General features: G+C 38.5%; 1 protein-coding gene across 6 annotated transcripts in view; it reads right to left on the reverse strand.

Moving 5' to 3' along the window:
- LOC126425276 (echinoderm microtubule-associated protein-like 2) overlaps positions 1 to 16317 on the reverse strand; it is a 723324-nt gene that overhangs the window by 44486 nt on the left and 662521 nt on the right. For 4 of the 6 annotated variants that reach the window (XM_050088243.1, XM_050088244.1, XM_050088247.1 and 1 more), the window contains 4 exons: positions 15962 to 16015; positions 13970 to 14071; positions 10034 to 10129; positions 4212 to 4449 (listed from right to left, as the gene is read on the reverse strand). In XM_050088243.1, the coding sequence (XP_049944200.1) occupies positions 4212 to 4449; positions 10034 to 10129; positions 13970 to 14071; positions 15962 to 16015 (490 nt within the window). The remainder of the gene's footprint in view (positions 1 to 4211; positions 4450 to 10033; positions 10130 to 13969; positions 14072 to 15961; positions 16016 to 16317) is intronic. The other 2 variants (XM_050088246.1, XM_050088248.1) reach the window with 1 other exon arrangement.

The following is a 16317-nucleotide window of genomic DNA, read 5'->3' on the forward strand; positions in this document are numbered from 1 at the left end:
CATTTTCTCTCGCTGTTCCTTTGGTTGCCGTTGTTGAGAGGGCTTATTGGAGTCAGTCTCTGGGACCGAAGAGGATCGCGAAGCCCGTCGACCAGCGACCTGTGGCTTCTTCAGCCACTGGTTTGTGTCTGCTGTGCCGCTGGTAGGAACCTGGGAAGGGAGTGACCCAAGGGATCCCTTCCGAGCGAGAGAAGCCGAAGAAGACTTACGCTTCTCCGGCTTAGAAGTGGGGACTGGTGTCCCCGTTGGTTTAGTGGGTGCTGCTCCCGAGGTAGATGGTGTGGGAGCAACAGCGAGAGAAGGGGCCCCCATCGTCAAGGGGGCAGGTGAGGTCCTCTGACTCTGAGAGCAGACTGTATATCTTGCAGCTGAAGGAGCTGGAGCAGGAGTGACAGTGAAGGCATAAGATGACATCATGCGCACGGGATGTAGCCGTTCAAATTTCCGCTTAGCCTCAGTGTAAGTCAGTCGATCCAGGGTCTTATGTTCCATGATTTTGCGTTCTTTCTGTAAGATACTGCAGTCCGGCGAGCAAGGGGAATGAGGCTCTCCACAGTTGATACAGATGGGAGGCGCAGCACATGGAGTATCGGGATGAGATGTGCGTCCACAATCTCGACATGTGAGGCTAGAAGTACAGTGAGAGGACATGTGACCAAACTTCCAGCACTTAAAGCACCGCATTGGGGGAGGGATATAGGGTTTGACGTCACACCGGTAGACCATCACCTTGACCTTCTCTGGTAAGGTATCACCTTCGAAGGCCAAGATGAAGGCACCGGTAGCTACCTGATTGTCCCTCGGACCCCGATGAACACGCCGGACGAAATGTACACCTCGGCACTCTAAATTGGAGCGCAGCTCGTCATCAGACTGCAAAAGGAGGTCCCTATGGGAAATAACACCCTGGACCATATTTAAACTCTTATGTGGGGTGATGGTAACGTGAACATCCCCCAACTTGTCACAAGCAAGTAACCTACGTGACTGGGCAGAGGATGCCGTTTTTATCAAAACTGACCCAGAGCGCATTTTGGACAAGCCCTCCACCTCCCCAAACTTGTCCTCTAAATTCTCTACAAAGAACTGAGGCTTCACGGATAGAAACAAGTCACCGTCAGCTCTGGTACAGACGAGATACCTGGGCGAATACACGTCACTGTCATTCATTGCCTTTCGTTCCTCCCATGGAGTGGCCAGGGATGGGAACGATTTGGGGTCATAAACGTTAGCTTTAAAATGAGCCCTCGAACGCTTAGAGACTGCTGGTGGCTGGCCACCAGCGAGAGATGATGTACCACGCTACATTGCGGGTCATCCACCCTGATGCCACCTACTCCGACCAAGGACCCTCCCCACGGGCGCCACCCAGCCGCAACAATAGCCACCTGGCAGGATGGCCATTGCTGGGAGTCCTGATGCCCCAGGGAGATGGGCATCTACTCCTTGGTATACATGGGGAGTTAACGGCGCAGGCATCAGTAGAGCGATCCCTGTGTTGTCAGGGGCTACAACCAACAGGGTACATGGCAGCCCCACCACAACGGACTGGCTACCATGCTGGATCTTAGGTGCAAAAATGTCCAAGGTCGTCGTCGCAGTTAAAAGCAACACTGCAGAGTGCAGCGTGGTAATCGCACCCAGGGACGTATCCTAGCCCAAGAGATGGAAAACGAGCAGGACACCATTGCAACGACGAAAAAGCCAGCTAAAGGTCTCAATACACGACGGATACAGTGCACCATGTAAGGCACCCTTCCCCAATTGGCTCGCTCTTTGGAATAATTTAGAAAGATGGAGGTCAAACCCGAGAGGGGACTATCACATAAGGCCGAAACATTTGAGACTCCTTTTAGTCGCCTCTTACGACAGGCAGGAATATCGAGGGCCTATTCTAACCCCCGAACCCGCAGGGGGATTACATTTTTAATCAAAACCTGATTTTCATTCGAAAAATTTTGATAGCCAGCCCTGGCTAGCTTGAAACTCATGGTCTAATTCTTAGTGCATAAAAGTTTTAAAGTTTTCTGGGTGTGGTACTGTGTCATATTGTATAAAACTACTGCTGCTGGAGAAAAACAACATTTTGGCCATGGTTGCAGCTAGAACGCACCAGTAGACCCAGAAGAAGGTTACTTCAACCGTGGCCGAACTGTTGGTTTTTCTCCAGCAACAGTAGTTTTATACATTATGATGCAGTACCACACCCAGAAAACTTTTATGCTGACTGACTGGCTGCGGAAGCCTATGCAATTCTAATTCTTTGGCTTAAGCTAGTGCTTTGAGTTGGCACATTTTACTGGTCACTGCACATCCATAATGTTGCTTCTCATCTTTATAATCACGGAGCCCTTTTTTGAGGTCCATATGATTTGCTTTTTGGCTCCTAAATGCCCGACGATTACCGTTCATTTCTTTAATCCACACTTTGTTTTTTTGCCCGTTACGAATACAACCCTCTCTCACATCACACTTTCTTCCCACTATCCAGTTTCTGCTTCTTCAATAATTTTAAGTTTTTCTTTAGTCATGTATGAGTGATAACGTGAGCTTGTAGCCATAATTAACAATTTAACATGCAGTTAATACTTCACTTCTAATACACTACTGATACATCACAGACTGCAGCAATGCTATAGTATAATGGGATCTATTTTTGGAGTCAGGGCAGTACCAACATTATTGCAATTAAGTTTTTCATCATTAAATTTGGGAAAAAGTGTGTGTGGATTTTTTGCATATATATGGTAATTAAGTAGAAGGGAAGCAACTACTTCTGCATCTTCTTTTTTTACCATGTATTTACCTTTTATGTGCTATTAGTAGTAAAATATTTATTTCATTACAAAAATATTTCAACAAGGAAATACTTATTTACTTCCATAAACACTGAGTCATCCTTACATTAGACAACCATTCACAGTTAGTTTCACTTTACCATGAACACTTACTACACAATGTGGCCAACACAAACTTTCAAACTTTTATCTAATTATTCAGATAATTTGCAAAAGGAACAGCTCTCCATTTTCTTTTAAACTGGTAGCAATTCACAATTTATCACTTTATATTCCAGTCTGTCAAGATGCTGTATAGAGTTAATCTCTCTTTTTGAACAGTTTGTATGTGGTACTTACTTTTTTACTTATAAAAAATAAGATGTTTTGGCTTGTTATGTCTTGACTGTACCAAAAGAACCCCCTGCCCCCATTCACCTTAAGCAAATGCAGGAAATTATGGAAACCCTACATCAGAGTTCGGAACCATTTTTTTTCCAGTGAGGAGTCCAGCATCATACCACACTGTCAGCTTGTTCAGTGATTCTTAAAGAGCACTCTTAAAGATGTGTGGTTACTCATTTCACACAATATTCTTACCATTCACTTGTGATGAGCAAATAATTTATTTGCTTTGGGTGCCTTTGCATCAGAAGATACTTCCCTAACAGAACAGTCAGTGAAAATATGCAAAAGAAGCCAACATCCTTGTCTAAAGGCTTCTGTTCTCTTCTCTATGAAGTAACAATCAACATTTCACTTCCACATAAGATTACATTACAGACAAATATCTTCATAAAAAGTTCTGAACATTTTAAGTTCAAGAACAACAAATTTCTCTTTTACAGAAAAGCTTTTCTTGCAGCTGCAGTCTGCCCTTTTTAAGTTATTTTGCTACCAAAAGTATGCTACTTTCATTACCTAATTTCTTAATCTAATTCCATCAGCATCAACTGATTCAATTTGACTATATACTATTATCTTTGTCTTCTTCTGTCAATGTTTATCTTATAATCTCTTTTCAAACTGCTACCTATTCCTTTCAACTAATCTTGCAGGCCCTTTGCCACTTATTACAAAATTATGATGTCACTGGTAAAACTTGAGGTTTTAACTTCTTCTCTCTGAACTTAAATGTCCTTTCCAGACTTCTTAGTTGCCTTGACACTTTGCTAGTGCACAGACTATCATAGAGATGACCTAGAACCTCATCTTACATCCTTTTGAACTACTGTTTCCTTTCATGTCCTTAAGAGTCTTATTATTGTAGTCTGGTTTCTGTGTAAGTTGTAAGTAACTTTTCACTCCCTGTAATTTATTCCTGCTGCCTTCAGAATTTCAAAGTGTGCACAAGTAAGTGCTATGAATGTGAATAAACAGTGACTAGAGGGAAGGAGAACTGTGACCAAGCAATGGATGCAAGTGTATACTAACCTCTTCCCCAAACAATGACGTTCCCATTAGAGTCTCCAGAAACGACATCACCCTGGCCGGTGAAAGCGAGGCAAGTGACGTACTTTGGTTTATCCCTGTTCTCGAAGATACCCATCCGTTTGTAGAGGGTTCCACCAGCGTCGAGTGTCCAGAAGTTGATATGCGACTTGCCACATGTGACAATGCTGTTCTTGTCCAGGGGGTGGAACTCTGCTGCGACAACTGTGTCTGCAGAACACTGTCCGTGACGACCACATTCGGTTAGTACACAACAATTTTACACATACTTAGTGAGGTATGAAACATTCTACCACAAGCACAGATACACACACATTCCCCAGAAATTGGTCAGTAGGCTGCCTACACAACCAGTATATCGATATACATGCTGGGGGTATACATGTGGATGTGCAGGGCTGAGCAGAGAGAGAGAGGAAAGGAGGGGGTGAGGGTGGGGAGATGGATAGTGAGGGGTGGAAGAGCAGGTGGACAGTGTGTGAAGGAGGAGGAGATGGGCAGGGATGATGGGGAGATGTGTGCAAAATATGTTCCCTACATACACATGGACAAAGCTGTGGGTAAATGGCTACTATAGAAATAAAAAAATGAAACTGAATGAGTCAATGCAGAGAAATGCCTTATCTATAGTCTAAATATAATTTCTAGAATGAGTCTTCCCCTCAGCAGTGGACTGTGCACCAGTTTGTAACTTCATGGCACATTAAAACTGTGAGCTGGATAAGGACTCGAGCCCAGACCTTGTCTTTCACAGTCATGTGCTTCCAGACAACAATCCAGGCATGACATGCCCTCACAGCATTACTTACACCTGCAGCTCAGGGAATAAGGTCAGGATGATGAAAGGCAAAGTTTTAGGTTCAAGTTCCGATCAGGAACACTGTTTTAATCTGTCAGCATGTTTGAAAAGTAAAACTGCCAAGTTGTAAGGAGCTAAAATGGCAGGCAGGACAGTACTTTCCTTTAGGAGGCAAAATTCCAAGCAGCACTGACTTAAAAGTAGATAGTTTATGGGTAAAGGAGTCCATGCACTGAATAGCTGTGTGTGTGTGTGTGTGTGTGTGTGTGTGTGTGTGTGTGTGTGTGTGTGTGTGTGAAGCTAGCAGAGTTTTCATTCTCTTTTGTGATCCTGACAGTGACTCACTTCAGCTATTCGGTGACTGGTCTCCATTGCTCCAAATGTATTTACATTCTGCCAGAATAACTAAGATGTAGAAAATACCGTATGGAGCTTTCAGAACTCTTCTAAGTAAATGCCAAGGTGAAATATAGAAGAATATAATATGCACAACTAGCATACAATCCGACACATACATATATTTCATGTTCATATTCTCTCTCTCTTCAGTCTTTATATTGACTTCAATTCACACAATTATTTCTCTGTTTTCATTATTTTTCAGAGATCTCTTATTTATAACTTCTACTGAGTAACTATAAAAACAAAAATAATGTCAATCAATTAAAAGTTATGTATGGAACAGGGTATTTTTCATATTACTAAAATCTCAATATTTTCATAAAAAGAAGTCAGTTTTCTAAAAGTCTGATATACTGAAAGAGTTAATACATTAGTAAACGTCTGAATCTTTTTGTGTAAAATTTCAAGGAATCATTAAATTAGAAGAAATAAAACAAGAACACAAAAACTATGTAATTTCATCAGTAAAAAGGAGAAATTAATCAAAATTATGACTAATTAAAAATGTCAAGCTATCTGTAATAAGAAATCTGTTATGAAATAAGATGAATTTTAAAAATCCAACTATGTCATAAGTTGTAACGAAGAAGAAAATTTAAATTCATTGTCAATGGCGTAAAGATTAAATGACTGCAACTGTGTGACTCTGTTCAGGGCAGTATTTGGTTGACAGTACTTCATGATTTTACATAGTACATAGATGATGCAGTTCAGATGGTAATTTATATTCGTGTCTGAGTTGGTGGCTGGAAACATGTTAACTATCTCCTGCTTCTGAAAAAAATAAAGGAAAAGTTATGCTAAGACAGTTTTGAATTATCTGTTTCAAAGTTAATAATAGCACATCTTTATGTTCTAACAATAACCATTTCATTGCTTGTGGTGATGTATTTTGATGGCTGAGAGTAACCAGTTTGTTGCGAGATTGAGAGAGACAGACAAACAAGGAGGTGTTGGATAGAGTAAAAGGTCGAAGACTGCACAGGAGAGAACCCTAGGGTATACATAATAGTCTGGGAATGTCATATGCTATGAACAGGGTGCTAAGGAGGTTAGGACAGCAACAGAAAGTGACTGTGGGTGATGTGAGTAGGACGTTAGGAAGAGATAATCTCATTTCAGATGTGGACTTATCTTTGACCACCAACTCGTGCTGATGTCTGCCTTCAGCCTCACAGTAAGTGGGTCTCTCTCAATCAGAGATCTCAGCAACTGACCAGTCCTTCGCAAACTTCTCCTCTTCGCTTCCTTGGGTAGGAGCTAGCAGCCTGAGAAGTAGGAATAGCCTCTTCTACTTGTAACTGTGTCTATTGGCTGTACTTAGCAACACTGATCAGCCTTTGTGTCTGAGTGTAGTTTTACAGTTTTCCAAAGTGGATTTTCCTCTTGATACAATCATACACTCATAAAGATAGAAAGTGTGACTCCTTGACTGGATGCCTCCAAACATACCCCAGTCTATCCATGCTGTCAGATAAATTGATTAAAATTTCATTCTTCAGTGAGCATATTTTCAGGAGGGAAACAGTCACTCCTACAGAAGAAGAAGGGTACATAGCTATTGTGTGTCTACCATCAACAGACCTTTTCATAGAGCACATCACATACACTTATCACCATCTTTAGGACTTCGTGAAAGGTCATATCGTTGGTATGAGGTATATGGTAGCATCACAGCAAAAGATCACACAGTCTTGGCACACTGTGGCAAGAAAAACAAGCACAAGTCCTCCACAACAAACGTAAGACTGACTGACGTTCTGATGAATTGACTGATGACAACAACCAAAATCTGTGCATCTACGTCTACATACTTTTTCTGCAAGTCGCCTCACAGTGCATGGCAGAGCGTGCCTTGAATCATTACTCGACATTTCCTTTCCTGTTCCACTTATGAGTGGAGTGAGGGAAAATGGCTGTATACGTGGCTCCGTACAAGCTCTAACTTCTATCATCTTGCTGCTGCAGTTCTTATGCAAAGCTTATGTTGATGGCAGTAGAATCATTCTGCAGTCAGCTGCAAATGCTGGTTCTCAAATTTTTCTCAATAGCTTTTCACAAAAAGAATGTCTTCCCTCTAGGGATTCCCACTGGAGTAAATAAAGCATCCCCATAATGCTAGTGTGTTGATCAAACCTACCAGAAACAAATCTAAAAGCAAACCTCTGAACTGCTTCGATGTAGTCCTTTAATGCAGTCTGGTGGGCATCATGAACACCCTAGCAATACTCAATAATGTGTCACACCAACTATCTATACATGGTCTCCTTTACAGATGAGCTTCCTAATAAACTGAAGCTGATCATTCGGCTTCCCTACTTTGATCCTTGCATGCTCATTCCATTTCATATTGCCTTCCAACATTATGCCTAGATATTTAATCGACGGGACTATGAAAAGCAGCACACCAAAAAACAGTACCTTAACATTACAGGATTGTTTTCCTTACTCATTTGCATTCACTTACATTTTTCTACATTTAGAGCAAGCAACCTTACACAAAACCAAATAGCAGTTCTAAGTTATCCTGTATCCCCTTACGAGAATACAGAGGCAGAGGTTACATGAACTGTCAGGAACAGGTTACTGGAAACTGTGTCAAGATCTTGAGTTGTATTGCATTGTTTATGACTGACACTGTAACACAAAGAGTTGCATGGTATATGCCCAGAGTCAACTGGGACAATCTGTGATGTTCAGCAATGAGTCTTGCTTCAGTTTGTGACAGTCAGATCAACTTCAGTGCGTGCATACACAATATTGTGAAAGGTCAGTGGAAGTGACTGTGGGTGGTGTGTTTAAGTCTCCAACTTCTGGAATGATGGAATGGGGAACTGTTGGGTATGGCAGCAAGTCGAAAGAATGCTCGCCAGCATGTTCAGTTAAACACCTTTTTATGTTTGTGTGTGGTACAGACTTAAAAAAACGCAAAATTGAGGAAAATGTTAAAACTCCCAAAATACATGCAGAAACTTATGTAACTGGCATATATGATTAAAAATTGTAACCCTCTCCATAGATTGTATAAAATTTGGATCAGCGAAGGAAATTAAATGTACAATACAATATTTATACACTAATTTATTGTAATGAATTTTATCAGTTCTTTAAAAAATCACAGATTTTTAACAGCAAGTAAATACTCGTAAAACTGAAACTGATATCTGGATGCAAGGTAATTGAGCGATTTTCCAACATGCTATACTTTTTGAGAGATTTCTCCTTTGTGTTCAGAAAAAAGCAAAAATTGTCGAACATGGTGAATTAAACTGAAAAGTGTGAAGTATGGCGAAAGGCGTTTAAATCCAATGTGGAGTGTGTGGTTTCCTTCTCTTTGGAGAAAGAAATGTGAAAAAATGAGTTTACTTTCCCGATTGACATTACAAGCTTATTAGATGAATTTCTGTATTGTAAAATTTAAATTTAAAAGAAAGCTCAGGCACTACAGTTTCACTTCATACCTTCTACCACTGCTGCCAATCTTTACAATCTACAGGGTGTGATGCAAAGAACAATTATACACGCAACAGGAATAGAAAGTGTTGCCACCAAACATACCTCAGTATATCAATACCTGTGCGATACATTGATTAAAATTTCATTCTTAAATGAGCCTGTTTTCAGTGGGAAACAGTTGCTTCTACAGACGATGAAGGATACATAATAGCTATTGCATGTATACCATCAACAGAACTTTTCATATCAAGATTGCAACTGTATCGTGCCAGGTATGAAAAAGAAAATCTTTGAAATGTGCTATCATAAAAACCATAGTCAATACCTGTAGCACATGATCTTTAAATGCAAACACGATCTGCACGAAAAGCATATTTTCAGCACTTCAAAAAATGATTTCACCCCTAACTGCACTCCTGTCATTGAAGGGCCAATGCCCTTCTCCACACATCCAGCAGGCAAGCTCAGTTTATGTGCGATGTGGTAGGTGCACTGGCTGTCGGGTGACTTAACATGTCGCCAGCTGGTAAGATCTCACTAGCCGGAAATGGCCGATGTTACCGTGATTCTGACTGAGCATATCCTTCAAGACTCAGTGTTTGAATTTGAAAGACTGACAATCAATACTGTTCCTGAATACAGTACATCAGAATATATTCAAACAGACAAGACTGAACTATGAAAGGCACAAGAAAGGTGGTAGCTGGGCAATTCTCAGAAACTGAGGAGTTTAGGAGAGAAATTGTACAACCGTGAGCTGCAGTACTGTTAACGCCTGTGGCTGAAAGTACTAGAGAGGTATTAATGAGGATTGAGATATTTGTGAGAGCTTCAGCCAGAAATCCCTCTGCCAGTAATTTCCATTCACATGTCCAGGTTGCTGAACTCAGCATTTATGACCCCCAATTCGTCTCTCTCCCTGTTCTCCATCACCTCCACTATGGATATTAAAACAAACAGGGCACCTATGTCAGCTGTGATTCGTCAGTGCCTTTTTCCCCATAAATACAGTGAGTATTTTATGAAGGATCTTGTCTTGCTATGTTACTTCCACCATGATCAACACTTGGCATCATTTACAACACTTATTTCCACAATTACTATTCATAATGAACACTGTTCTGAAAACTGGCTTGAAAATCCTCACCTTGGTCTCTGTGATCCTGTGGCTCTTCTGCCAGTCCCAGATGGAGATGTTGTGGTCAGGGGCTTCATCCACTGCACACAGCAGGGTCCCTCCATCCTGTAAAAACACAACACTCAGTGCATCTCTGAACAGTGCATAAATGAGGGCACAAAAAATACCCTTTAACTGAGTAACTGCACACCCAACATATAGTACCACTGCCTAGACAAACCACCAAGAGTTCAGTGGATTAAAATAAATGCAGTAAATAATTCCAACCTTTGGTATATATCTGTGTCAGCTATTCTTTTTTTGGTTCCTTGTGGTCATGTATTTATGCTGAAGTATTAGACAGTTTAGTGTCATTTACCATTGCCTCTTTAATTATTTAATCCCAAACTTCAAGTTATTTGCTTCTGTTAACTAAGATGTATGGAACAGGTGAAATACCCTCCAAATCCAAGAAGAATATAGTAATTTCTGTTCAAAAGAAGGCAAGTGCCAACAGGCATGAATATTACCTAATCATCAGCAAAATAACACACAGGTGTAAAATAACAATGCAAATTAGTTACAGAGAAATGAAAAAACTGGTAGAAGCTGCCCTTGAAGAAAATCAGTTTGGGTTCCAGAGACGTACTCATAACATGCAAGACAGATCTGACTGTATGACGTATCTTAGAATATATGTTGAAGAAAGGCAAGCCAATGTTTATAACATTTGTAGATTTAGAGGAAGATTTTGACAATGTTGACTGGAACACACTATTTGAAATTCTGAAGATAGCAGGTATGAAATACAGGGTGCAAAAAGTTATCTCCAATATCTACGGAAACCAGACTGCAGTTGTAAGAAAGAGTAAGAATGTGAAAGGGAACAAGTTGTTAAGAAGAGAATGTGACAGGGTTGTAGTCTTTCACAATGTTATTTGATCTGTACATTGAGCAAGCAGTAAAAGAAACCAAGGAGAAATCTGGAAAGCAAATTACATATTGAAATTAAAACTTTGACATTTGCCAGTGACATGGCAATCCTGCAAAGATGGCAAAGGACTTGGGCAGCAGATAATGTCTTGAAAATAGCTTACAAGGGGAACATAATTGAATGTCAGACAACAGTAACCAATTTTAGTTGAATTAAATCTGGTAGTACTGACAGAATTACATTGTGAAATGAGACACTGGACACTGCAAGAGAGTTTCGCTATTTGACTTGCAATACAGATTGATATGACCAATGTAGAGGGAGTGTAAAATCTAGACTGCCAACAGCAAGAAAAGCACTCCTAAAAAAAATTGTCAAAACTAAATAAAAATTTAAGTGCTAGGAAGTCTTTCCTGAAGGTGTTTGTTTGGGTATAGCCATGTACAGAAACGAAATTTGGCCTGTAAGCAGTTCAGGGAAGAAGAGAGTAGAAACACTGAGATGTGTTCCTAGAAGAAACTGCTAAAAATTAGATGGGTAGACCGAATAACCACAAATACACAATAGATATACAAGTCCTACATGCAGAGGAAAAGGGGGCCAAACTCAACCAATTAGAAATTTTAGAAATTAAAAAACTGATATGTTTATCTCCACACCTACTATTCATCCAGCAAACCTCTCTTTTAGGTGAGATCACAACCCCAGGATAGACGCAAAACTTTGGGCCCCAGTCCATCATAGTTAAAAATAGCTGATGCATATCTTTAGTCCAGTCATTGTAGTGTAATTGGTGAATGTGTACTAATGTATGTAATTTGGTAAAAATGCTCATTGACATAATTGTACTTTAAGCTACCTTAAAGAAGTTGAGATGGTTATCTTTGCCTTATCATGTTTATCTGTGCACTATCATCTTTGGGAATCAGTAATGTACTTGAAAATGCGCTTATAACCTGAAACCCTGGTTGTGCAATAACATTAAAAAAATTGTGATACAAGGCTAAAAACAGTATTTGTTTAGTTATATATTTTAAATTTCAGAGGGAGTATTTTGTGATACTTTCATGTAACTGAATTTTATGAAAGTTGTTTTTTGAACATACTGCTGCACTTTTTCTCTTTAACTGTTTGTCCCTATATTTTCTTCTACATTTAAGAAATGATTATTAAAAACATTTGCTACCTGTGATGACTTGTTTGTAGCCCTTCCATTTATTTATTTATCCATCTTTAAGCATTTACATGCAATTGATGTCATCATGAGTAATGTACAATTTAAATATTAAGAAATATAACTATTGTGAGGTGCCACACAAAGCTAAAGCATACATTTTAAAAGAACATACATAATAAATGAATACATTTGATACATAACTAAAGTGTGCATTTTAAAGAATGGCATAATAAAAGAAAACATTTCATACATAAGGATTTCTCCACGTTTAACACTTGAATATTAATTTAGTAATAATGTTATCCTATTTTTTGCCCAGTTGTCCTGTCTCTAGATTCGCTACATTTCACATAGCTTTAAGTCTGTTGTTGGAATTACTGATTTCTGACAATGATCATGTGTCCTGATTTTTTAATAACTTTCGTTATTAATTTTAGGTAGTTTTTGTAGTGTGCAACAACTGCAGGATATCTACTTGTTCTTGCCAATGGATACATTTCTCTCTTTCTTTCACAAGATACTTTAATCTCTCTAGTGCTCCATGGTCTTTTACATGGCTCTTTAATGGCCTTTCTGATTAGCTTATGTGGAAAGCTATTTTCAAATAATGATATGAATTTCTCATGGGAAAGATTAAATTTAACATCAGCATTTGGTTCATTACAAATTTCCTCCCACTCCTCTTGTAAACCATTTATAAAAACATTGTCATGGAATCAGTAATTATTCTAATTGATTCATACTGAGGAGTATCAATACTGTAAGGTATTATCTTGGTTATTCTAATTAACTCTGCATCAGGACCAAAGTGAGCATTTGTTACTGTGTGTACAGTTATTTTCTTGATTTGAGCTTTATCAAAAAGAAATTTGTCTATTACAGTCCTACTGGCTTTATCCACTTGTGTTGGAAAGTTAATTACAAAGGGTAAAAAAGTTTAGGTGAAAGAAAGAAAGGAATGATACATAATTTCTGCAGATATAATAAAACACAAAATAATTGAAGGTGTGTAGAAGTTGAGTAATATCTCAAATGTCTTGTAAAAGGAAAATACGTCTCCAGTTTACACTGTAGCAACAAACTAGCAAAACATTTATCTCTGGTTGTTGCTACAGCAACAAAATGGAATAACAATCTGATACTGTTGATTTTGGGTTAGCAAGAAAATTATGTTAGTACCTGGATACTAATAATAAACATTCCCAACAAGAACCTGAGACTGCAGAGATAATAGATATAGCACAACTATATATTTAGATATGTGGCTACATGAAATATGGTGCTCACAGTATATGAGCACATGGTCACATAACAATGAAGTGTACACAGCAGTTTTCAGATCCTACAGCAAGCACCTCAGTGGATAAATTTCATTATTACATATGCTGTATTTAGTAATGAAAAATCAGGAACATAAAGATTCAGAGGAAAATCTTCAGGAAATATGTGAACAACTTTAAGAAACAGAAGTAGTTTTGTATAAGGTGTGTTTGTAAAATAATTGTGTTTTGAGAACAAGAAAGTGTGCACCTCTTGCAAAACAGTTGGGTGTTTGGAATACAAATTCACTTCTTGTATTGCACCTCTCTCGGCTGTTGTGTTCAGAATAACTGGGCGGCCATTGGTTCATATATTCTATTCAGGAGAATATTTGATTCTTAGAAGCATCTACATTGGAAAAACAGGACACTTCAATATGTAATGACTGTCCTGTAGAATAAAACAAGACATTTTGAACTGCTCAGCACAAAAATCTTGCACCGATCCACATGAATCCCAGCCACATTTGAAAATTCTTGTATTTAACAACAAATACAAACTCTTTTTATGGTTACTGTATTGGTAAATTACTCACCGCTTTGGAGAATGTCAGGCAGCAGATGGAGCGCTCAAACTCGCCTATGCCAATCACTGCGACAGTGGCCAGGCTCACCGAATTCCAGATCCGGATGTGAGGCTGTGTGGGGAAAAGCTTCCATCAGTTAAACAAATACATTATTTTATTCTACCAGATTTTGGATGATAAGGGGATGTGGAGATGTAATTAAGGTTAAGAGAGATAAGTGGCTGTCAGGTGTGGCTGTTTTTTCTGTTACCTAACTCTGTACATAATATGAAACAGAGCTCCAAACTAAGAAAAAGAAAATAATTATTTCAATAGTTTATAGCCAACCGTTTTAAGGTATTTTGTAACACAGAAACAAAAAAAATTCACATTAATATTAAATATGTTTTAACTGCAGCTATCACATGTTTTTCTTATGTTCACACACTGCTTTACATACACTCACGATGTGTATCTTTCATAAAAATCTACAAACTGAATTACTACTCTCATAATTTATATCTAGACATGTTATTTATGTGTGTTACCAAAATGGTAAAAATAACATTAGATATTTATTTAACATAAAGCTCTTAGAAGTACCTGTTAATTGCATAGTCAGAATTAATTTTTTTTAAATTAATTTAGTTGATTTCTTTAACACACAGTCAGTTGCCCCATCACACAGACCAGACCTCCTTAGCTTACATAATAAATGTTAAAATTTTTGTGAACACACATTGAGTGGTTTAATTTTAATTTAAATTATAGTTAATTTTTTTATTAATTTGAGTACACATGTAGTTCCACACACCTCCAGATAAATATGTTATTATTCAATAATATGAAAATATTGTAGAATTGTTCAGTTAACTTACGCCAGTGATGAAAGTGCATGAGTCCTGCTGTGTTATTTGACAGACAAAGAACAATGCCAGCTTAAACTCAGATTTGATATCAAGACCTTTCTCTCCTATGGTGATACATCCATATAATTAATTACACAGTCTCTTAAAATAAATAAAACACCTAACATATGCGGAACATCACTAGTGCACTGTGTACCTGTACAATTTTGTTTCTTGCGTTTAAAAATATTTTGGACAAAAGGCCAGCACCCGAAACAAACACCTGAAGCAACACTGGTGTGACACAAATAAAATAAAAAATATACATAGAGAACTCCTGAATTTTTAGTTTTCAGAAAATTCATTAGATGAAGAATCAAGCAGGATCAAAACTACAGGAGCCGCAGGGAAAAAAAAATATTTTTCCATTGGTGACAGTTTTATGGGCATTAGGCCATGGTCTACGGCATGTTTCTGTCCTTAATGTTTGACCTCTAACTACAGTAGACATCATCAGAAGATATTAACACCAAGATAACTTTTGAATGTATAATTCTTTAGCAAGTATTGACTACCAAACTTTTTTGTCTTGTTAAGTAAGTTTACCTCTTAAAATTAATGAGCTATGTCTTTATAGTTTCAGATGATGTCTCCTGTATTTGTAAATGAGATGTTATGTACAGAAACATGCTTTATACTATGCCTAATGCCCGTAAAACAAAGATACAAATACCATCGGTGAAAGCCTGCTGTGTTTGATCAAACTCTATCCTTACGTTTAGAAAAATGCGAAGTGCAGGAAAGAAACCTGAAAGTGATATAAATTCTCTTCTGTCAGATGCATCTAAAAAACAAGAGATAATTAACTACAAATTATAAGAAAGTGATGTACATCATTGATGTCAGTAGAAATTCTCCCCCCCCCCCCCCCTCCCTTCCTAGCCCTCACTCCCTCCGAAAACAAAAGTGCTTGATTAACAGAGACACAGTGGAGTAGGAGCAATACATTAAAAGCAAGAAAGATTTCCATAAAGCCCAGTCATTCCTTAAGATGTAAGGTGAACAGCCAGAACTAGTAACACAAAATTTCAGGGAAGAGACACAAAACAGCCAAGGCAGTAGGAGGAAGACACATAGGACAGGGCATTCCTCAGGCAGTAACATACTGACGTACCCACATCTCCGCCTCCGGAGCATTTCTGTCAGGTGGTGGATTCAGTCTCCATGACTATAGCATAACAACAGAGAGAAAACTCCTTTCATTGTCATAACTCTTACTTCACAGCTTTCATACTCCATGCTGCTTGCATGTACATACATACATACATACATACATACATTCATTTATTCATTTATTTTCATTTCCAAACATTTTGACAGCATAATCCACATCCTCCAATACAAACAATGAATTTTTATGTTAACATATACAACTAAAATAGACCACTATAATGGGGTTAAAGATATATGAAGGGATGTCTTTTCAGAAATGCTGCAAAACATAGATGCCCAGAAAGAATTTGCACACTG

This window comes from Schistocerca serialis, chromosome 10 (genome assembly GCF_023864345.2).
Source record: "Schistocerca serialis cubense isolate TAMUIC-IGC-003099 chromosome 10, iqSchSeri2.2, whole genome shotgun sequence".
Lineage (NCBI taxonomy): Eukaryota > Metazoa > Arthropoda > Insecta > Orthoptera > Acrididae > Schistocerca > Schistocerca serialis.